The sequence below is a fragment of the Bubalus bubalis genome, chromosome 9 (genome assembly GCF_019923935.1).
Source record: "Bubalus bubalis isolate 160015118507 breed Murrah chromosome 9, NDDB_SH_1, whole genome shotgun sequence".
Taxonomy (NCBI): Eukaryota; Metazoa; Chordata; class Mammalia; order Artiodactyla; family Bovidae; genus Bubalus; species Bubalus bubalis.
Window position 1 is genome coordinate 76,472,718 of NC_059165.1, and position 22,597 is coordinate 76,495,314.

The 22,597-nt window shown below is 33.8% G+C and overlaps 1 protein-coding gene across 9 annotated transcripts in view; it reads left to right on the forward strand.

Moving 5' to 3' along the window:
* Window positions 1-22,597, forward strand: part of DMXL1 (Dmx like 1) — a 125,830-nt gene that overhangs the window by 50,897 nt on the left and 52,336 nt on the right. For 6 of the 9 annotated variants that reach the window (XM_025292991.3, XM_025292985.3, XM_025292988.3 and 3 more), the window contains 12 exons: window positions 1,730-3,415; window positions 4,643-4,750; window positions 6,461-6,630; window positions 7,166-7,263; window positions 8,259-8,424; window positions 9,446-9,707; window positions 10,891-11,984; window positions 12,524-12,715; window positions 15,443-15,519; window positions 16,768-16,895; window positions 17,396-17,644; window positions 17,981-18,094. In XM_025292991.3, coding sequence (XP_025148776.2) covers window positions 1,730-3,415; window positions 4,643-4,750; window positions 6,461-6,630; window positions 7,166-7,263; window positions 8,259-8,424; window positions 9,446-9,707; window positions 10,891-11,984; window positions 12,524-12,715; window positions 15,443-15,519; window positions 16,768-16,895; window positions 17,396-17,644; window positions 17,981-18,094 — 4,344 coding nt within the window. The remainder of the gene's footprint in view (window positions 1-1,729; window positions 3,416-4,642; window positions 4,751-6,460; window positions 6,631-7,165; window positions 7,264-8,258; window positions 8,425-9,445; window positions 9,708-10,890; window positions 11,985-12,523; window positions 12,716-15,442; window positions 15,520-16,767; window positions 16,896-17,395; window positions 17,645-17,980; window positions 18,095-22,597) is intronic. The other 3 variants (XM_006078086.4, XM_006078088.4, XM_006078090.4) reach the window with 1 other exon arrangement.

Below are 22,597 nucleotides of genomic sequence, written 5' to 3' on the forward strand. Positions count from 1 at the left end.
TGGCAACCCACTCCAGTACTCTTGCCTGGAAAATCCCATGGATGGAGGAGCCTGGTAGGCTGCAGTCCATGGGATCGCGAAGAGTCGGACACAACTGAGCGACTTCACTTTCACTTTTCACTTGCATGCATTGGAGAAGGAAATGGCAACCCACTCCAGTGTTCTTGCCTGGAGAATCCCAGGGATGGGGGAGCCTGGTGGGCTGCCGTCTATGGGGTCACACAGAGTCAGATGCAACTGAAGCGACTTAGCAGCAGCAGCAGCGTCCTTAGCCAAAAAAGTATACTCTTCACTACTCAATTCTAAAAATTTTTTTACAGCAAATGTAAGAGAAACTGAAGATGTTTCTAAAAATAATCTTTGGTGCAAGTTGAGTTTAGAAGAAAAAAGAAGTCCTAGGGCAGGAGAAGAAATTTCTTTTGTTTGACAAAAACAGTAGCATATGATAAAAGCTTTTTTTCCTAGTCTTAACAATTTTTTTTTTAACTGAGACTTTTGTGAAGGGATGGCTTCCCTGGTAGCTCAGCAGTAAAGAATCCACCTGCAGTGCAGGAAATGCAGGTTAGATCCCTGGGTTGGGAAGATCTCCTGGAGAAGGAAACAGCATTCCAGGATTCTTGCCTAGGAAATACAGAGGAGCCTGATAGGCTACAATCCATGGGGTTGCAAGAGTCAGACATACCTAGCAGTGACTAAACCACCATTAAACTCTTTATTATCTGTTTAGCTCAGAGAAACTACTGGACAGTGTTAATTGTGTCCTTTTGCAGTACTGCTAAGTCCTTGAGGACTTTTAAAAAACTTACTAACACTATGTTGAAATATGCTTTTAAAATACAATAGATGTTCCATATAACATCTATATTATGATTAGTAATTTATTTTTAATAGTTTAGGATAGGGCTTGACAAACTATGGGTAATCTACTTGTTTCGTAAATAAGTTTGGAACATAGCCACACCTATTTGTCTATTTTTGTGTATGGCTGCTTTTGTTCTACAATGGCAGGGTTGAGTAGTTGCAACAGAGACTCTGTGGCTAGCAGAGCCTAATTATTACTCTTTGGCCCTTTAAGAAAAGTTTGCCAATGCTGATTTAGGAAATTGAGTATTTGATTACATTAAACCCAAGGAAACGTATGTCCCATCTGAGAATCTTCTTAGCATCATTTCCTTGAAATACAGCTTCAATCACGGAAGGCCCTTTTAGTACTTAAATAATCGTAAGGCATTCACACAGTTATATTTTAAAATATTATAGAGAAGTAGCCAGTGAATATTGATGAATTTTTTAAGTGTATTGATATCTTTAAAATTAGATTTATAATAATATATAATGCTAGCAAAGAGCTGTGAACAGAATGCTGGATTGAAAACCAGGACTAGAATTTAGGTTTTCTAATTCTGCCTTAGTCTAGCTATTTTGTTTAGCCATAAGATACACATTTAGTCAAAGAGTCCTTAGCTGTAAATTTTCTGAGTTCTTTTTTGGCTCAAGGTTTTGATAATAATGTCATTTTTATATACCATTTCGATGTCATTAAAAGCTGCTTACTGATTTTGTTGATCCTTAAGCTAAATATTGGCTGTCATGTTGTTAACGCTAGTTCATGCAAAAGACTAAAACCTTTAGTACAAGAAGAGAGACATATTTAACCAAATTTGACATTTTATTAATGGATTATTTTGACATCATTTGACATTTTGTTAATGGGTTTTTTTAATTTTAGGACATCTGAGTTCTTCTTCCATATATCCCATATGCAGTGCACCTTATTTATTGGCAACTTCATGCTCAGATGAGAAAGTAAGATTCTGGAGATGTAGAGTAACAGATGAAGAATCTGCCACATCAAAGAATGGAGGAACAGATCTTACATACATTTGGGAAGAATGGCCATTACTTATTGAAGACGGACTACAGAGCAATAGCAGTATAACTGTACCTGGTAGGCCTATAGAAGTCAGCTGTGCACACACAAATCGTTTAGCAGTAGCATATAAGCAGCCTATGTCTAATAGTAGATCTTCTCAGGACTTTGTGATGCATGTAAGTATTTTTGAATGTGAGTCTACAGGAGGTTCATGTTGGGTCCTTGAGCAGACAATTCATTTAGATGAGTTAAATACAGTGTTGGATTCTGGCATTAGTATTGATAGCAATTTAGTGGCCTACAATAAACAAGAGGTCTATTTATCTAGTAAAGAAAGCGTCACATCAAATACAAAGCATTTAGTTCACTTAGATTGGATGTCTAGAGAAGATGGTTCTCATATTCTGACTGTAGGAATTGGATCAAAACTTTTTATGTATGGACCCCTGTCTGGCAAAGTACAAGAACAGACTGGTAAGGAAAGCCTGGCGTTTCCTCTCTGGGAAAATACTAAAGTTGTGCCCCTTTCTCAGTTTGTACTGTTACGAAGTGTGGACTTGGTTTCTTCTGTAGAAGGCTCTCCACCTTTTCCTGTTTCTTTATCTTGGGTCCGAGATGGCATCTTGGTGGTAGGGATGGATTGTGAAATGCATGTGTATTCCCAGTGGCAGCCATCTTCTAAACAAGAACCTGCTACAACAGATTCATATAATGGGAGCACTCCATCTATAACAAGTTTAATAAAACAGAGTAACTCATCAAGTTCTGGATTACATCCTCCAAAGAAAACTCTGACTCGATCCATGACCAGTCTTGCACAGAAGATCTGTGGGAAGAAAACTGCGCTTGATCCTTCTGTGGATATGGAAGATTCGGGTCTTTTTGAAGCAGCTCATGTTCTTTCCCCAACTTTACCTCAGTACCATCCTTTGCAACTTTTGGAACTCATGGATCTTGGCAAAGTTCGGAGAGCAAAGGCCATCTTGTCACATCTTGTCAAGTGCATTGCCGGGGAAGTCGTGGCTTTGAATGAAGCCGAATCTAATCATGAGCGCCGCCTTAAGTCTCTCACCATCAGTGCTAGTGGAAGCACTACTCGAGACCCCCAGGCATTCAACAAAACTGAAAATACAGACTACACAGAAATCGATTCCGTCCCTCCACTTCCTTTATATGCCTTACTTGCAGCAGATGATGACAGCTGTTACTCATCCTTAGAGAGATCTAGTAATCAGAGTACCTTAAATAACTCAAACCAGTTGTCAAAAGAAAATTATGATGAGCTTTTTCAGATGCCAGCTTTAGTGACTGATCGTCATGTGTTAGAGACAGATGAAGAAAATACAGAGCCTGTGGTTATTGACCTTTCACAATACAGTCCAACTTACTTTGGTCCTGAGCATGCTCAGGTTCTTTCTGGCCACTTACTTCATTCTAGTTTACCAGGACTCAGCCGGATGGAGCAGATGTCTTTGATGGCTTTAGCAGATACAATTGCAACTACCAGCACTGATATTGGAGAAAGCAGAGACCGAAGCCAAGGTAAAACGAAATTGGGGAGAGGATTAGAGGAAAAACTGATGATAATATTTTTACTTATTTTTTTCACAGAAAATAATCTTAAATAATTTTTGTAAAAATGATAGCCATAAAGGTTTATTACATCATCATCATTGCCTTCACAATAGGTTTAACTTGAATATATGTTCTTTATCCCATAAGTTACAGTACTCTGAGAAAGTACACAGAGATTCATTATGCCAATTCATTTTTACCTCTCTGCTTAATAACAAAAATCCAGTCCATTTTACCTGTCTACTTAATAACAAAAATCCAATCCAATCCATTACTTTTGAGTTTAGTGAAAGTTAACATTTTTAATAAACATCTTAGATACCCCAAAATAAAAGTGTTTTATTTCTCACATCATGGCAAATCACTATTAATTTGGGTTTTTGAATATTGAGGTTTTTAAAAATTACCATTAATGTATACTCCTTCCTAGAATAACAGACGAACCTACTAAAATTAGGTCTTCCCCTCACTTGGCATTTTTTATTTTTAATTTCCTGAGTTATGAATAAAATTTATAAAATTCCCATCAGATTTCAAGATCTGAAATTAACAGCCTAACCTTGTTCCTAGGGTGCACCCTTTGAACTTGGCTTGAAAGGAGAATGTGGGGTAATTTTAAGAAAAAAGAATAACAATAATAAAAATTAAAACTTTAAGAAAAGTTGGTTGTGAATTACAATATTAAATATTACTAGTAGATATTATTTCTTGATCTGACTATATTACAACTGTTTGTTTTTCTTCATCTAAAGTAAAAATCAGGTCCCGCTACCATGTAGCCATTTCTTCTAGTGTTAACAGTTACTGGATGGGGTATATGACTTGGATCAATATGGAAAATATTGTACCACGTACCACAGAGGTTAAACTTTTTTAAAATTCTGTCAGATTTTAATTTAAATATTCATGTCAGAGGAGATTATATTATTAAAAAAAATCAGAAATCCTGAGTCAATTTGTTCTCTTTATTAGTTTTTAAATTATTTAACTATACAGCTTTTCCTATAATGTATAATGGTATAGAAAAAAAGAAAGATAATATTTAGATTGATAGCTTTTGTCAGTTTCACAATGTTTTACCCTGAGTTTGGTGCTGTGACATGCCCTGCTTGCCAGAATTATTATCGCTCACTTGTGTTTTGCTCTTGAAATGGGTTTTTATAGGTAAAAATACTTTTTTTTTCTGTTTTATAGGTGGAGAAACTCTTGATGAATGTGGCTTGAAATTTCTTCTGGCTGTTCGACTTCATACTTTTCTTACAACTTCTCTTCCAGCTTATCGAGCTCAACTCCTTCGCCAAGGTGATTTGGTAGTAATCTAGTAAAAGGAAGTAAGCCAAGTGTAAGAGAGGTTTAAGAACATTTAAGTTTTCTTTGCCTGGATATGATCATGACAAGTTTGATACATTCTGAATTTCCTTAATTTGTGTTAAAAACATTGGCTTTCCCCTCATCTTCTTTGCTTTAAAATACTGAAATTTTTTTCATAGAGTTAGTGAAGAAATGAATTTTGGACAATTGAATATTATATCATATGTTTTCAAATGCATTATACATTATAGGCCAATTAGTGTTGTTTCATTCTCTTTAATTTCTTTAAATTTTCTTTATTCTCCTTTTTGATTGACATCCATCTAAATTCATTTTCCCCCAAATTTGAGTATAATTTGAATAGATAAATAATATATACTCAATTTTAATTGTTTTACAAAGAAAGAATACAGAACATAGAAAATAAAAATCTTTCCACTCCCCAAACTGCTATTAACATTAATATGTATTTCAGATATTAGTTTAATAACATTTCAAATACTTTTATATTATTAGTCAGGACTCCAAAGTAACAGAAATACTTTACTTAAATTTAAGGTAACTTAAATGAAACAAGGTATTTATTGACTCAGTACCCCCAGGTTTAAGAAATAGAGCCAGCTTCTCGGATTATTGGATCTAAAAGTTTAAGCAGTGTTGTTGGAACTCTACAGCTTAACCTTTACTCATTGGTCTCTGTCTCTTGCCTCTCTCTTCTTCCTCCTCCCTTTCATTTTGCTTTTAGTCTCAGAAAAGAGAAGCTAAAATTCTAAGTCAGATATTTATTTATTTATTTATGAAAAATTATTGAACTTGGTTGAGAGATATTAGGGAATCTAAAAATAATTTAGAACAACAGTCTATTCACAGTATAGATGTTTATTTGTTTTTTATTTACAGTTTATTTCCAAAGACATTTACTTCATTCAGTAATGCTAAACAAAATGTAATTTGAAGAGACAAAATAGAAACTGAATGATTAACACCACATTTGTGAGCCAATAGATCAAGAGACTTGCTGATGTAAATGATACTTTATAAATACAAAAGTATCTTATTAATATGGTGATATGGGGTAATAAAAGTTATTATGTGCTAGGTGCTATCCCAAATGCTTCAACTATATTATTTCTTTTAATCCTCACAAGAATGTAATGAGGTAGGTGCCACAATTATTCACATCTTATAAATAAGGAAATTGAGGAATCTAAGAGACTAAGTAACTTACCCATAGTTATATAGTTAGGATGGAGCTGGAATTTAATTTATGCATTTTAGACTCCAGAGTTTTTGCAGTCTTAAGTTCTGTTCACCATCTGTATTATCTCATGCTTTTTTAATTCCATGGAATTAAATCCACACGACACATATTGACCAAAGGAGATCAAACAAACTAGAGAATAGAAAGACTCAGCACAGTGGCATTTGTCCATAAGCATTTTTAATCTTTTTTTAAAAAATATATTTTAATTATAGACAATATGTGCTCATTGTAGAAAATATTGATGTGATCAAGTTATTTGGAGGAGCAAGATAAAAAACCAACACATATTCCCTCCAACCTCAAACATTTAATAATTATAACTCTGTAAGTCTTACATATAAACTTTTAGGCATTTCTGTTGCAAATATGAGCATTCATTTCTGATCATAATTATATAGTCATATTTCTTATAAACATTATTTATGATATTTGTTCAGGACTCTCTACTAGTCATTTTGCCTGGGCATTTCATTCAGTAGCAGAAGAAGAACTACTGAACATGTTGCCAGCGATGCAAAAAGACGATCCCACGTGGTCTGAACTTAGAGCTATGGGTGTGGGGTGGTGGGTCCGGAATGCCCGCATTCTACGCAAGTGCATAGAAAAGGTGAGTGTTTTATTTTGGTGTAAAAATGAAATAATATGTATTGCATGTTTATTGAAATGATATTCCATATTTACTCTCCTGTTACTCTTTAAGCAGTAAAATCCTTTTAAGTAGTCTTTATATTTCAGGATAGCATGTTAATATAATTTTTTAAAATTTATATTCTAATTCTTAAATTGCTAGTTGATATATTTATTTAGTAGTATATATCTGATATATCTGTCTTTTACATATAGTATATATGCACATTTAGGAAAATAAAACAGTACTCAAGAACTTGTCATGGAAAGCTTAGTCCTGTTTCTACCTCTTTGTGACCTTGATTACTTTTGTAATTATAAAATAAACAAATAAATTTACATGTACATATGCATGTGTTCATTCACGTATTTTTTTTAATTTATTGAACATTTAAGTAGAGAATGTATGACAGTTTATCTATAAAGAAAATTATTTGTTTACTTAAAAACTGTTTCTCTGAAATTTTGACCAATACTTTCTTTTTTTTTTTTTCACCAATACTTTCTAATTACAGGTAGCCAAAGCAGCCTTTTATAAAAAGAATGATCCTTTAGATGCTGCCATTTTTTACCTAGCAATGAAAAAGAAAGCTGTGATTTGGGGATTATATAGGTAGGTGAAAAAATGAAAAACTTTCCATAAAGAGTATGAAGTAAAGATTTATTGTGCTTGTTAGTGTGGTTCATGTAGATTGTTAGTTATTTTTGTATTTAGCAAACTTCATGTGAAAGAAGCCCAGGTGTCTGCTAGAGCAAAAGAATGTTGATGAGGTCACATTCAGTTTTTTTTAGGTTTATTAGTCCAGAAAAACATCTTTTTGCTCATTTTAATAACGTCTTATGATGCTCTGGTAGGACAAAGAACTAAACCGGAAACTTCTATCTAGAATGGGGAAGAAGATGAATTGGTGGAGTTTTGAAAATGCATCTACCCTCTGCCCTGTCAGGAGCTCTTGGACCAGACTTAACCTTCCAAACCACTCTTTTCCTAAGGGCCCTGACCCCGTTCTTGAGCTAGGGTCATTTAGAATTTTTCTCATTCACTTGTCCTCAGCTAGGCTTGGTGAATGTGATGGCCATAAATAGTTCACTCTTCATTTGGGATTCAGTCTAGGTGTATCCATATGAACAGTAATAACCTTTGGTGAAAATCGTGGTATCAGTCAGTTCTTTCAGAGACTAGATTTTAGTCTCTTAAAAGTTTTACTTGAGGACAGATTCCTTGGTGATGATGATTTTTATCATCAGAGTCATCCTCAGGTGGGCAGTTGGGGGTACGTACAGGCAATTGATTAAATGGTAAAGTAACAGAATTTAATATGTTATATATTTTGTATAGATTTTAAAATTATTTCTCAAACTGCTGCTAATGCAGTTTTATTTGTAATTTAAAAGAATTTTTTTTCAGTAATCTCTGAAATTTATGTGAAAAAGTAAATGTTTACCATAAATGTTCTTTTTGCTAAGAAAAGAAACAGATGTGTACTAATTTATGAACTGCTAATTGTTTCTTTTGAGTTTTAACTTCTAAGTGGCTAACTTCATAAAGTTGGTTCTGATGTAGAGACTTTATGTTCCAAAATTTTCATATTTTATTTTTCTTTATAGATCCCAAAAAGACTCCAAGATGACACAGTTTTTTGGACACAATTTTGAGGATGAGAGATGGCGTAAAGCAGCTTTAAAGAATGCTTTTTCTTTGTTAGGAAAACAACGATTTGAACATTCAGCAGCATTTTTTCTTTTAGCTGGTTGCCTCAGAGATGCAATTGAGGTATGAGTGATTTTTTTTAAAAAGTATCATTGTCATCCTTTTAAGCTCTTTATGGTTTAAATTTTTTTTTAATTTCAACTTAAGTATAATGGAACTAACACAAGGCTTAATGCATAAAGTAACTGGTAATACTTAATAGTGACTTTAAAATTTTGTCATTTAGCTTGAATGATATTTATATGGAATTAAAATTAACCAGGTTGTGTTGGTTGAGATAGGGAGTTGATCTGCCTCCTAAGAATATTTATGAACAGGTTAAAAAAAGAAAAAATTTGTCCTATCATTTTAAACATGTGTTTGTGTACTGAGTTGCTTAAGTCATGTGTGAATGTGTGGACTGTAGCCCACCAGGCTCCTCTGTCTATGGGATTCTCCAGGCAAGAATAGTGGAGTGGGTTGCCATGCCCTTTTCCGGGAGATCTTCCCCACCCAGGGATCAAGCCTGAGTCTCCTGCATTGCAGGTGGATTCTTTACTGCTGAGCTAGTGGGGAAGCCTCATCACTTTAAATATATTTGGACCTATATTTGGCTCTGTGTTAGTTGATGAAACTTAGCAAATTGTTAACTGATTATTTCTTAGTAAACCTTATAAGAAGTTATAAATATTTAAAATATAACATTTCTGTCTCAAATTGCCCTTTTGCTCAGAGTTTCATACAAATGATTCAAAACAGCTTTTTGATTTGGAAACATTAGTCTGCTGAGGTGGATGGGAAAGAGTGAAAACTCAAAGTTAAAACAAAATATGTCATTTAAATTGATGTTATTAGAATTATTCAGTATTTTTCCGTTAGACTAAGTCTTTTTGCAAATGTATACTTAGTACTACCTAAACGACCACCACCACCACTTAGTACTACCAGTTAAATTAACATAAGTGTTGTCAAGTGGATTTGCTGAAGTAAGCAGCATGTTTTACTTATTATCCTTGTTCACTAACTTCAGATATTGTCAGTTTGAGTCTTTTACCTTAAAACAAAAGATACCCTTATTTATAAAGAATATTTCTTCCTTTTGAAGGTATGTCTTGAGAAACTGAATGACATTCAGTTGGCTCTTGTAATAGCAAGACTCTATGAGTCTGAATTTGATACATCTGCAACGTATAAATCTATTTTACGTAAAAAAATTTTGGGAATTGATTCTCCTATCAGTGAACTCAATATGTTGAATATAAATATGCATTATGATCCTTTCCTTCGAAGTATGGCATACTGGATTTTAGAAGATTATAGTAGTGCTCTGGAAACATTAATAAAGCAACCTATCACAAAGGATGATGGTAAGTTACACTTCTAAGATCTTAATTATTAAGAGTTTACCAGGTTCAGAACACACTGTTGGATGCCAAGGATAACGCAAAGCAAATTGAAGACATAAATGGCCCAAGACTTTATGGTTTAGTTGGGGACACAGAGTTATGTATACAGTTTATTACCTGCCTCCTGCCCTCCCAGGAAGTTAAATCCTTTGAAAGCCAAGGGCTTTGGATTTTCTGTTTTTATGAATTCAGTGTATTGAACAGAGATGTATCAACATCGATGAATATAAATTCATATAATTCATTGAATTATAAAATTCAAATTCATTGAATATAAATGTTTTGAAGAAAATAGTGATATACAGTGAAAGAAAAGTGGTTGGATTTGGACTATAATTTTAATGTTGACTAGATAGGACTGAATTGGATATGGAATTTGAAGGGAATGAGAGTCAAGTTTAACTCCTGAGTTTTTAGTTTGAGCAGTGGGTAAATGATAGTGGGAAGGCTAGGAGCAGATCTTAGGGAGTGTTGCTTTAGATAGAAAAGGCTTCTCAGATAAGGTGACCTTTGACATCAAATCTAATTGAAGTGAGTGAGTAATCAGCCAATGCAGATATCTGAGTAAAGAGTGATTTTTAGGCCAAGGGCACAGTAAATAAAAAGGCCTTGAGGCAAGATTATGTACATGTAAGTGGAAATACAATGTAGGCCTTCGGATATAGTGTTCTAGATTCACAGGTTGGAGTTGGGACTAGAACTAGAGATGTGCAGGTTATCACATAGAGGTAGTATTTAAAGCCATGGGGCTGTAGGGGTTCAACCAGGGAATGTAGATAGAGAAGAAGGCAAGTACTGAACTCTTGGACACTCAGCATTTCAAAGCAGAGAAGGTGAGGAAGATCTAGCAAAGCAGACTGACTGAGAAGTTGTATCCAGGAAAGGAGGGGAAAAAGAACTACGTTTTAAAATATCTCAGATTATTACTTGAAGAGATGTGAAATCAGCAAACCTTTGTTGTCCTACTGTGTTAGAACACTTTCATTACAAATGTGTTCTTGTCTATTCAATGCTATGTATTAGTGTGGTCTTCTAAATTTTTCTCATAAGACCAGGTAGATACTGGTGTCATGATAGAGAAAAGGGGCCACACACATAACTCTTGAAGAATTTTTCTTGGCTCATGAAATGAATTTACTTTCAGATCAAGTCATGATGTCAGCCTGCAATCCTGCAGTTTTTAATTTCTACAATTACCTAAGAACACATCCTCTTTTGCTGAGACGTCATTTTGGATCATCTGATGCATTTTCCACACACATGAGTTTAACAGGAAAAAGTGGACTAGCAGGAACAATTAATTTAAGTGAAAGAAGATTATTTTTTACTACTGCCAGTGCTCATTTAAAAGCTGGCTGCCCTATGCTGGCTTTGGAGGTGTTATCAAAGATGCCAAAAGTCATCAAGAAAACAAAACCTTTTTGTAGAATATCTAGTTTTTTGGATACTAGTAAAGACTGTTCTCCCTCTTCTCCATTAAAATTGGATGCAAGGGAAGATAAGTCTTCAGCAATTGATTGGTCACAGTCTCTAATGAATGGTTTTGGATCTTCTTCAGAGGGTTCCTCAGAGAAGCAATCAAACTCCACTCTTTCTTTTGACTGGAGCCAACCAAGTATTGTATTTCAGGATGATTCTTTAGAATTAAAATGGGACAGTGATAACGATGAAGAAAATGAGGATGTCCCACTTTCAATGAAAGAACTAAAACCTTTAGAGGGTAAAATTGGGAAAAAAATGGATGAAACAAGTTCTAATTACACAGAATCTCTCAGCGCATTAGATGAAAATGACATTTTACATCCATCAGAAGATGTAATTGCAGTTCAGTTAAAATTTAGAGCCTGTTTAAAGATTCTCACAGTAGAACTTCGTACTTTATCTACTGGCTATGAAATAGATGGTGGAAAACTGCGATATCAGCTATACCACTGGCTTGAAAAAGAGGTGATAGCCCTTCAGAGAACTTGTGACTATTGTTCACATCCTGAGGAAGTACAGTCTGCATTTGGCGAAAATGGAGATGCAGTTGAACTAAATGAGGATGCTGAAGATTTGCTTCATCAAACAGAAGTGAAACAACTGAGAGAAAATTTTCAGGAAAAAAGACAGTGGCTTTTGAAATATCAGTCTCTCTTGAGGATGTTTCTTAGTTATTGCATACTTCATGGATCCCATGGTGGGGGTCTTGCATCTGTAAGAATGGAATTGATTTTGCTTTTACAAGAATCTCAGCAGGTATGTAACTTACATGATAACCAGTCAAAATAGTACTTTTATGAAAAACAGTTTTTGAGATTGCTTTAAAAAATATTCAAATCGTTGATTGTCTTAATTATGGTTACTTTCAAGAATGTTACTTTTTGTTGCACTTCATATTGTGAATTTCTGGAGTTGTGAATGTATTGTGGCTTAAGGACAGTTTCATGTCAGACCCTAAGGTCTGCTTGCTGCTGCTGCTAAGTCGCTTCAGTTGTGTCCGACTCTGTGCGACCCTATGGACAGCAGCCCACCAGGCTCCTAGGTCTGCTTAGTTCATATTAAACAGTCTTATATGAAGGCTTTGCGAGGTGATAATAAGAGAATATTATCCCATCGTTATTCATTATAATCGGTGGAAGGTTGACCACCTCAGGTCCCTTCTAACTCTGAAAAAGTTTCTGTTTTGCTTTTAATTTTTAATCGTTCTGAAGTTTTTAAAAGAGACCCCTGACTTACTTAAGTAATGGATTATAACTATAAATAGTTGATTAACCTTTTTTCCCTTTGTTTTCAAGGAAACAGCAGAACCAATATTTCCTAGCCCTCTTTCAGAACAGACCTCAGTACCTCTCCTCTTTGCTCGTACAGCCAGTGCCAAAACAGTTGTTGCCAATCCATTGTTGCACCTTAGTAATCTAACACATGATATTCTACATGCCATAATTAACTTTGATTCACCACCCCATCCTGATATCCAGAGCAATAAAGTAAGTATGTTTGGTTTCAAACGTTTAATTAAGCTATATACTGTCATAAAGCTAAGAGGTAAGTGTTAAGGCTTTTTATAAATGATTTAAACATCATCCTATGCTTAGTGATTGTTACGTAGCCAAGTTTGTATTGAATTTGATCAAAGAAAACTTGACTGTAGGTCAGGCTCATTTTACCTGTATCATTTACCGAAAGAGTACTTCATTTTTTAACTTTCATTTTATCTTATTTAACCATTTCATTTAGGTAAGAATAATAATATGTATGTGTGCTTTTATGATTAATTCTTTAGTGTACGCTTAGCCAAAAAAAAAAAACATGCTGATTGCTTTTTAGAGACAGAAACAGTATTGTGTTAAAGAACTAGTATGTAAGTATCTTCTTTTTTTTTTCTCATAGTCTGTCATCTGATTCTGTCCTACCTCACAAGCTGTGATATTCTGTTTCCATTTTCTTCTTGTTTAATGGTAGCCTTTCTTACAGTTTTACCCTCCTGGATAACCTAACCCTTATAAATTAATTTTGCCCCTTTATTTCTTGTACTGCCCAGTAGAATAAATGCCCACATTGCATATTATAGAATTAGGAATTTAATTTTCCTCAGATTATGCTAATTTTAAGCAAATTTCATTCCATATTTAACTTTAATAATAAACATATCCCTGATGTATCAGCTTCTGCTGCTTAAAAACCACCCTGAAACATTAGTATTAATAGCTAAAAATAGCTATGATTTATTTTGCTCATGATTCTATGGATTGGCTCAACAGTTCTTCCAGTTTGGGCTAGCTGGATTGATAGCTGGATATCTCATTTGTCTTTGGTCAGCAAACATGTTGGTTAATTCTGGATAAGTTGCTGCTGCTGCTGCTAAGTCGCTTCAGTTGTGTCCGACTCTGTGCGACCCCAGAGACGGCAGCCCACCAGGCTCCCCCGTCCCTGGGATTCTCCAGGCAAGAACACTGGAGTGGGTTGCCATTTCCTTCTCCAATGCACGAAAGTCAAAAGTGAAAGGGAAGTCGCTTAGTTGTGTCCGACTCTTCGTGACCCCATGGACTGCAGCCTACCAGGCTCCTCCGTCCATGGGATTTTCCAGGCAAGAGTACTGGAGTGGGATGCCATTGCCTTCTCCACTGGATGACCTAAGATGGCCTTATTTACTTTCTGGTGGTTGGTGGGCCATCTGCAAGACTGTCAGGAGACGTTAGGATGACCAGAGACTCTGAAATGTGTTTCAGCTACCAGTAGGCATGCTTAGAGTATTAGACTGTGTTCTCTAAAGAAATAGAATCGAAAGGGGGTGTGAGTGTGTGTTTATAGAAAGAGGCTTATTTTAAGCAATTGACTCACTTCATTATGGAGGCTGAGAAGTCTCAAGATCTTTTGTCGGCATGCTGGAGACCCAGGAGAACAGATCATGTAGTTCCAGTCTGAGTCCAAAGGCCTGAGAGCCAGGGTAACTGATGATGTAAGTTCCAGTCCAAATACCAGCAAGCCTGAGATTCAAGAAGAGCCATTGTTTCAGTTCTTGTCTGAAAGTAGAAGACCACCAGTGTCCCACCTCAATGCAGCCAAGCAGAAGTTTCCTCATACTCAGCCTTTTTGTTCTATTCAGGTACTTCAATTGATTGGGTAAGGCCCACTCACAGACTACCAATTCAAATGTTAATCTCATCCAAAATCACCCTAACAGACAAACCTAGAATAACATTTGACCTAATGTCTACGCACCCCTTGGCCCAGTCAGATGGACACGTGAAGTTAACCATTTCACCTGGGTTGTTTCATATAGTGGTTTCAGGGGTTTAAAGAGCCAGAGTAAAATTTGCAAGGCTTTTAGAGAACTAGGTTCAGAAATAACATGTCACTTTTGCTGTGTCCTCTTGCACAAACCAAGTCACAAGTAAGCCCAAACTCATTAAGTGGAGAGACAGACTCTGCCTTTTCATTAGAGAAGCTAGAAATATTATTTTTGCAGTCTCCCATATGTGGTCTTTGCTGTCTTTGTTTATATGATGCTATCCTTGACTTTAATTCATGTCACATGTCTATTGATAATTGAAGGAAAAATAGCAATTAGATTTTAATCTGCACAAGAGAGTATCATACTTCATAATTAGATCAGGAACCTGGTTTTTTGAATAGTCTGCTTTCTTACCTAGATTAAGCTTCTCCTTCATCCTCAGATCTACTTCTGTTAGTTCTCTTGTCATGCCATGTTTAGAGCTCTGTCTTCCTTAATATAAGCATTTTCCTTCAGTTGCTGTCTTTCATACCTTTCCCTTTCTTAAAAGTTTCACTCTCTTCAAATTGTTTTCTGTAGTAACTTGAATAATTCATAAGTGAACTGTAATTATCAGGCAGGGCTTTACGTTTTGGTTGAGGAGGGAACAGGTTGAGTCTTGGAGAGCTTGCTTTTAACACATGGCTTATTGCTCTGCTGAATAGCTAACATCTGTTCTCATTTGCCCTTAAAATAGAAATTAGGTAGCCGTTGTGTATTTTATAATTTCTGCCAGAGGCCTCAGGTTTTATTTGTGTCTGTGTGTGTATTTGTAGTGAGACATCTCCAGACAGAAATGAGTATTAAGGAAAAGAAGGAAATAGTTTATTAGGGCAAAATAGTTTTTTCATCTTTTTTAAAAATGCTAATTATATTAGGCCTTGAAAAAGGTTCGGTTTTTAAAAGTTATAAATTAATTTTGTGGGTTTTTTTCCCCCAGGTATATGTAATGCATACGTTAGCAGCCTCACTTTCTGCTTGTATCTATCAGTGCCTTTGTGGTGGTCATAATTACAGGTAAATATCTTCTTGTGAAATTTAAGAATGTTTGTAGTAACTGCTGAGGTTTGAGAATTTGTGTGCTCTTGCTTTAGGAATATGTATACAGCAGTCTACTTTAGCTAATGCAAAAAGCATATGGAGAAATGTTGAGTCATTTTTTCTCATCTTTGAAGTTTTAGCATTTGTCTTTATGGCAAATGCATCTCAAGTTAAACTCTTTACAATTATTTAACTGCCTTTTATTGATCACTGCCTAATGCTAGACATTGTAATATCACTGGAATAAGATCTCCTTCCTTAAGGTCATGCTAGTTAGAGACAAACATATAAACTTATAAATGATATGTAGTATGACATCATACTTAAATGATATGTACTCTATCATTGATCATGATAGACATGATAGACAGTAAAAGGCTCAGGGAACACAGAGGAGGGAGTGACTGGCTTGGAACTAAGAAAAATTTTACACTGTCCTTGATGTTTATGATTTTCTTCTTTATGTCCTAAGGTTTCACTGTAATTTTTCTAGGCTTTTGAAACATATTGTTTAACACTATGGGGTTATATCTTTCTTTGCAATTCTCTTATTCTATTTCTTCAAGTATTTTATCTTCTCTCTTCTCTTTCCTTTTATGAGACAGATATTGGAACTCGTGGATCCCTGTTTTCTTTTAGGTTTCCTCTTAAATGATCTATTTATTTCTTTTATTTTTGCTTCATTTCAGAAGAAATCCTGTCTTCATTTTCCAGACACTAATTCATTCTTCCATGTTTTTCATTAAACTTCTGCTATCTGGTGCATGTACCTGACACAGCCTACCCTGACGTAGGGTAGACTAGCCATTAAATGTCAAACTGAACCTAAACTGACTTTGTTTTCAACTTTGTTATTGATATATAAATTATATACCTTTGTGATATATAAGCTTCCTATTTGTGGTCAATAATAGTTTTCTCATTTGTATGTATTTTATGACTTTCAGTAAATATATTTAAAAGCTATCATATCTGTTTTAATTTAGAAAATTTAAAGGACACTTTGTTTTATTATAGTACTAGAGTATACAGTATAGTACTTAGATGTATGTAAAGCTGTATAACTAATACACAAAAGCTTGTATTTAAGTTACTCTAAATGTTAGATCTCAAACATAGAAATATTAAATGTGAAATTCGTTTTAGGTCATTCTTTGTTATTATTGTTTTATTGCAATTGGAGGTCACTATAGATAGTTATTATTTAAATTTTTTTTCTCTCAGTTCATTTCAAACAAATCAGTTTACTGGAATGGTGTATCAGACAGTACTGCTTCCCCATCGACATTCCTTAAAAACAGGAAGCTTAGATGAAGCCATAACTCCCAATACATCACCAGCTCAATGGCCAGGTATAAAAGTTATATATATATATGTGTATATATATATATATATACACCCAAGTTTTTTCTTAGCTTTATTGAACTTAATCAGATGAGGAAAAAATAGGTTTGGTTTGGTTTTGTTGTGTGATAATCATTAAGTATTGTTAGAATTGATTCCAATTCATTATTCATCATTTACTACAAATTATCCAGTTATATAACATTAGTTTTTCCTTTATCATAATACTAAAATAACTCAAATGTTTTGTCATATCATGTTTTATACTTTTGCTTTTGTTGTAATAAAAAACATTGTTATTTCCAGTGTCTGTGTAAATTGAACAGATAGCTCAACACTTGCTCATTAACTGCAGTAACCTCTAGTGGTCTATGAAACTGTGGAAGAAAATATTTTTATCCTGATGCTATAACATTTTTTCAAAAATTAGGAATTGTAGTTAATTTTGTATTTATTAAATTTATTGTTAATGGTAGCTAATTGTAGCTATATTTGTTCTTTCTCCTAGGAATAACTTCTCTAGTTCAACTTTTGAATTCTTCTGGGGAGGAAGCCCAGTCAGGACTTACGATCTTGCTTTGTGAGATTCTCACAGCAGTGTATCTTAGTCTATTCATCCATGGCTTGGCAACACATTCTAGTAACGAACTATTTCGGATTGTGGCCCACCCTCTAAATGAAAAAATGTGGTCTGCTGTATTTGGTGGAGGTGCGCATGTTCCCAGCAAAGAACAAGCACACTCAAAAGCTTTACCTGGTTAGTTTTTAATCTGTTTTATTTTATTTTTGAAGGCTACCACTTTATTCATCTGAATGATAACTTTGTTAAATGTAATTACATTTTAATTTATTCACAGGAAGTTATGTTACAGACCATTTTCTTAGAGCATGAATAAATAGTTTTATGGAAAACATACAGTATGAAGTTTCTGGTATAATTATTAAACTTTAAGATACTGGTACACCAGTGATTAGAACTGTCTAATGTAATTTAAAATCGTTTACTATTGAAATTTTCATTTGTTTTGAAAAATACTGTAACATTGGTTTTTGTTCTATCCCAAATACAGATTCTCTCTTCTTTTTTTGGCAGGAAGGTACTTTGCTATGCCTAGCCCACACCAGGTAGTGGTATTCTCCATGGAGTGTGTGGGCTTTTCCAAAGCTCTTTCAACCATCAGTTCTCATAGCCCTCCCAGTCTTGCAGGCAAGATATTAGCTTTAGAAATAGGCTTTTACAGTTCAGCTTGCTTTGTGTTGTTTTGGAAGGGTTGGGATACAGTGGGCCGATTTTATTTTGTTTGGCACTTAGAAAATTGAAAATTTTCCATTAATCAAGTCATATTTTTGATTTAAAACAATGATTAGCATTTTAGAAAACCATCCCTGCTTCTTTTATTCTGCTTTAGTTCTTCATTTTAATGTTTTCTATTCCTTAGACTTTAATGTATTTTTAAATGGGTAGAAATAAGGAAATGTCAGTGCTAATCGTGGTAAATCAGACTATGGCTTGAAGTGACTGGAAAAACATTTCAAATAAGGCTGCTTTATGTTTGCGTATCATGATTCTGGCCATTAGAGATTTTGGATTTCTAAGTGTTCATAATACCATGTAAAGTAAATATTTTAAACAATCCTATTATCTTTTCTAAACTTTCTGGTGTTAAAACTATATATGTTTATTTAAAGATTGAAACAAGCTTTTTGACCTGAAAAAAATCTTCATGATGTTTTCTGCCTTTGTTTTCTTTATTAGCCCATATATGATAATTTTGGCTTTCAAATTTTAAATGATATTTTAATTTCTATAACGTCTCCTTTGAAATTTTTAAAGAGTAATTTCCAGTGCTTAATTTTTTATATGGATGAAAATAGAAAAGACTAACATGAAATCCACATTGGAATATATACTTGACTTCAGATATTTAAATTCATTTAAAGAACTTTCAAAGTCTAAGAGGGAGTATAGTTTATAGGCTTACTGAAAGTGAAAACTGTAATCATGTTAATGTAAAATATTATAAAGGGGATAAATTCTTGAAATAGAATGTCCACACACTTATGAAAAATTAAAAATACATTCTTACTAACCAGTCAGCAAGTCTCAATTTTAACAAGTCTAGAACATTTCTGAGCACAGATACATAAACAGCTTTACTCGAAGTCCAGGTTGTTCTTTGTTTAACCACTCAGATTTAGCTGTTTTTAGTTGTAAATACCATGCAAAAAACTCTTATCTTACCACTTATCAAATCCTAAATAATCAAAGTGAAAAAAATTATCTGCATCTATATATTTAACCTCTTGGATTGGGACATGGTGTCCAAATAATACAGAATACTTAAAACATATGATTTACTCAGTGGTGAGGCTGGGTATAGCCACATATAAATTTTGTGATGCTTATCTGTCGATAAGAACCCAGAAACTATTCTGAATACAATCCGTCATGGATGTAACTGAAAGAGCATTTACAGAAAACATGGCATGATATGATTAATCAGTTTGCTAACCAGAAGAAAAAGAGTACACTCATTTAATGATGAAGCCAAGGCATGCTGTTTCTAAAGCTGATTTAGTTTGTAAAGGAGCTGGTAGAAAAAAATAGAAAAACAGAAAAAAGGGAAGAAGTGAAGATAGTAAATAACAAAGGCAGTAATAGTAATTAAAAGTAGCAGTCCTGTGAGGCAGATAAACTGACAGTTGGAGAGACAAAATCTGAGAACAGAAAATTGGCAAAGGGACAAGCGGCGGTGACTTTCAGCGTAAGGCAAGGTTCTGAAATCTCGGTTTGTGAAGGCATTATTATGTTGTTCTGAAAACACACCAACTAAAGCAGCACAGCAGCTTGATAAATTTTCGGTTGTAAGTAAGTAGCCTTGTGTGTTTGAGTTACTATTAAATGTAATCATGATGTCCCAGGAGTGTAATTGCATTAGATAATATTCAGTATACATTGTTGACCAAGGGAATAAAAAGATGTATTAGAAAAGTTGATCTGAATTCAGTGAAAAATAATATATATATTTATTTTTTAGTGTTTAGGTGTAGCAAAATGAAAACAGATAAGTCTATACATTTCATTTTCCTGACAACCTATTCAGCTATTCAATATCAATGTATTGTATATTGAAGATGAAATACTTTCCTTATAACCCTTGAAAATCTTTTAAAAAGTTTTTTCATACACTTAGTACTGTGAAGTTTTTAAAAGTCACTGTTTTCCTTGTTCTGGTATAAATTCTGATTCTAGTATACTTTATAAAAATGGTCTTATGAACTAAATTATTTTTCTCTCTACAAGTCTATTATATAGTTAATGTACTGTTAATGACATAAAATTTAAATATGACTTAAGCTTTGTAATATGAGAAAATGGTAGATGATTTTTACTAGACTAGCTTGACAGGTCAGAATTCTTAACAAAAATGTTATTGTACATAAATCAGTATTTTTAATCAAACTTAATTTACTTTGTGATTTCCACATATGTTAATGTGGGATTTGCTTTTTTCTAATTAATTAAAACTGGTCTGGGTGTATGTTCATGGAGTTATTTTGTTATTATGGTAAACTTTTAAAGTAGATAGTTGAGCAGTAGCAGTTTTTGAAAAATTACTTTTTGTTTCTGTTAACAGTTAGAAATCCATACTTTTGCTTTTTATTGCATTTATAAAGCAAAGCAAAATATTTTAAGAATTTTTGTTGTGTTTCATAATACTTGCAGATGAAAGAATTGTCATTAATTCCCATGCATAACTTAGTTTTTGTTAACCCACTTTCTAGCTTCTTCATGCCCCTTATAATTCACAAGGTCTGTCTATATCCAAATTCCTTTTCATTTCTCCCTAATGCTGATTTTTCTTTTATTACTATTAAAGTGGCCATTTACTACCTTAATAATGGAACAGTACAGTCAGTTTGTATCCATAGAGTGGCATGCACATTGCTTGATATTTTATTATTAGCTTTTTTCAAAAACAAATGGTGAAGCACCCAGCAGCAGTATATATAGTCTCTATTGTAGTGCCCCTGAGCTTCAAGACTACTTGAATCCAACATGATTTAAGCCATAAAATTGTCTTAGGTCTTGCTGCAGTTTGAGGGAAAAGTGGGTGCACCTACTCTAATGACAAGCTTCAAGTCATTTCTAGTTTCCTAGGAGATACCACTAAGTCTTTTTACTTGTAGCATTTCCTGTAATATATCATTCAGTACTGTGAACCTGTTTGCCATTTCCCCACTGTTCTCCTTATTCATCAGAAGTGTTTGATAAGTTTTTTCCTTCTGAAATTGAATCTGTAATTTTAAACATTTCCCCATAGTGTGGTTAATTTCATTTTCGTGTCATGTGCCTGGATTCACACACTATACTTCGAAATGTTTTTCTCCCTTTTAAAAAACTGAAAACAAAACAAAACTTTGCTTTAAAAACTCTATGTAATTTTTATGACATAGCAAACTTGGTAAAACTATGAATTTAGCCTCGTAGGTTTTATTTTTCCCTCAACATCTATGTTCACATCATATGCCTTCTTATAATCTAAAAATAAAATAAGCAGAATGGTAATATTGGAGTCAAATGACATTTATCTTGGAACACAGCATTAATTTTTGACAGATTAAAAATACCTTTAAATTCTAAATTTTTTACTCAGAATTTGGTTAAAGCCATTGTTTAAGTTTTAGAATGTATATAAATGTGTGCCACAGATATATTAGAAACATGATTGTTGATTATCAATTGTTTATAAGATCAGAGGAAAAAAATTACACATTGATATGGTTCTTTTTAAAGTCATTTGAAAGATTATGTAATAATCATACCACTTTTTAGCAGTCTCTTAGTATACTAATTTTATGCATTTTATTTTATTTTTTTCTGAAATAACTAAATTATTCTATTAGAGTCAGCTTGGCTGTAACTTGATATAATGCATGAGCATGCTATTTATGCAAGCTGAGTAGCTCCAAGTAATAAAGCAAAATTGTATTACAGCACAAATACTTATATTCCTTGGAAGGTGAGTAACTTCTTGCTGGAATCATTGAAGAAGAATATTGGTTTGCCTTAATATGGAGTTGTTTACCTATCTATTAGACCATGCCTATGTCCAGGATATCCTTGATTTTCTACTGGTGATTTGCATCTTGTGACTTAGTCTTGATTAAAGATTTGTATAACTTGTTTTTCTTTGCTTATGCCCTTAATATTCTAAGGTAAAATAATAAAGGAATATTGACTCTAAAGTGTTTAGAAGTTAAAACAATAAAAACTGCATTTTCTTCCTCTTCTTTGTATTCCATTGACTAGAAAATTCTATCTCTAACCATTTCTAAAAGTCTGAATCAGTTTAGTAAGTAGTTGTGGTGTTTGAACTTTTTAATATTTTCAGTGAAAAATTAGTAGTAGTTTTTTAGGGGATAAGAGGCCAAGTGATTGCTGAAGAATCTTAGAATCATTGTCTTTAATTAATATTGACATCTCATGATACTGTTTTCCCTGCCCCCACCCATGAAACTCTTAAAAAAAAAAAAAAGATGTAGACACTTTTCTGTCATGGTCTTAGCTAAATTATGGACTCGTTTATAGGAAGATATTACATCCTCTTCTATATACAATTTACATATACAATAAATGAACATTCAGAGAGTAAGGGACTAGATGAGATAAAAACAAAGATGGCTATACAAGATGATTTTTGTCTCA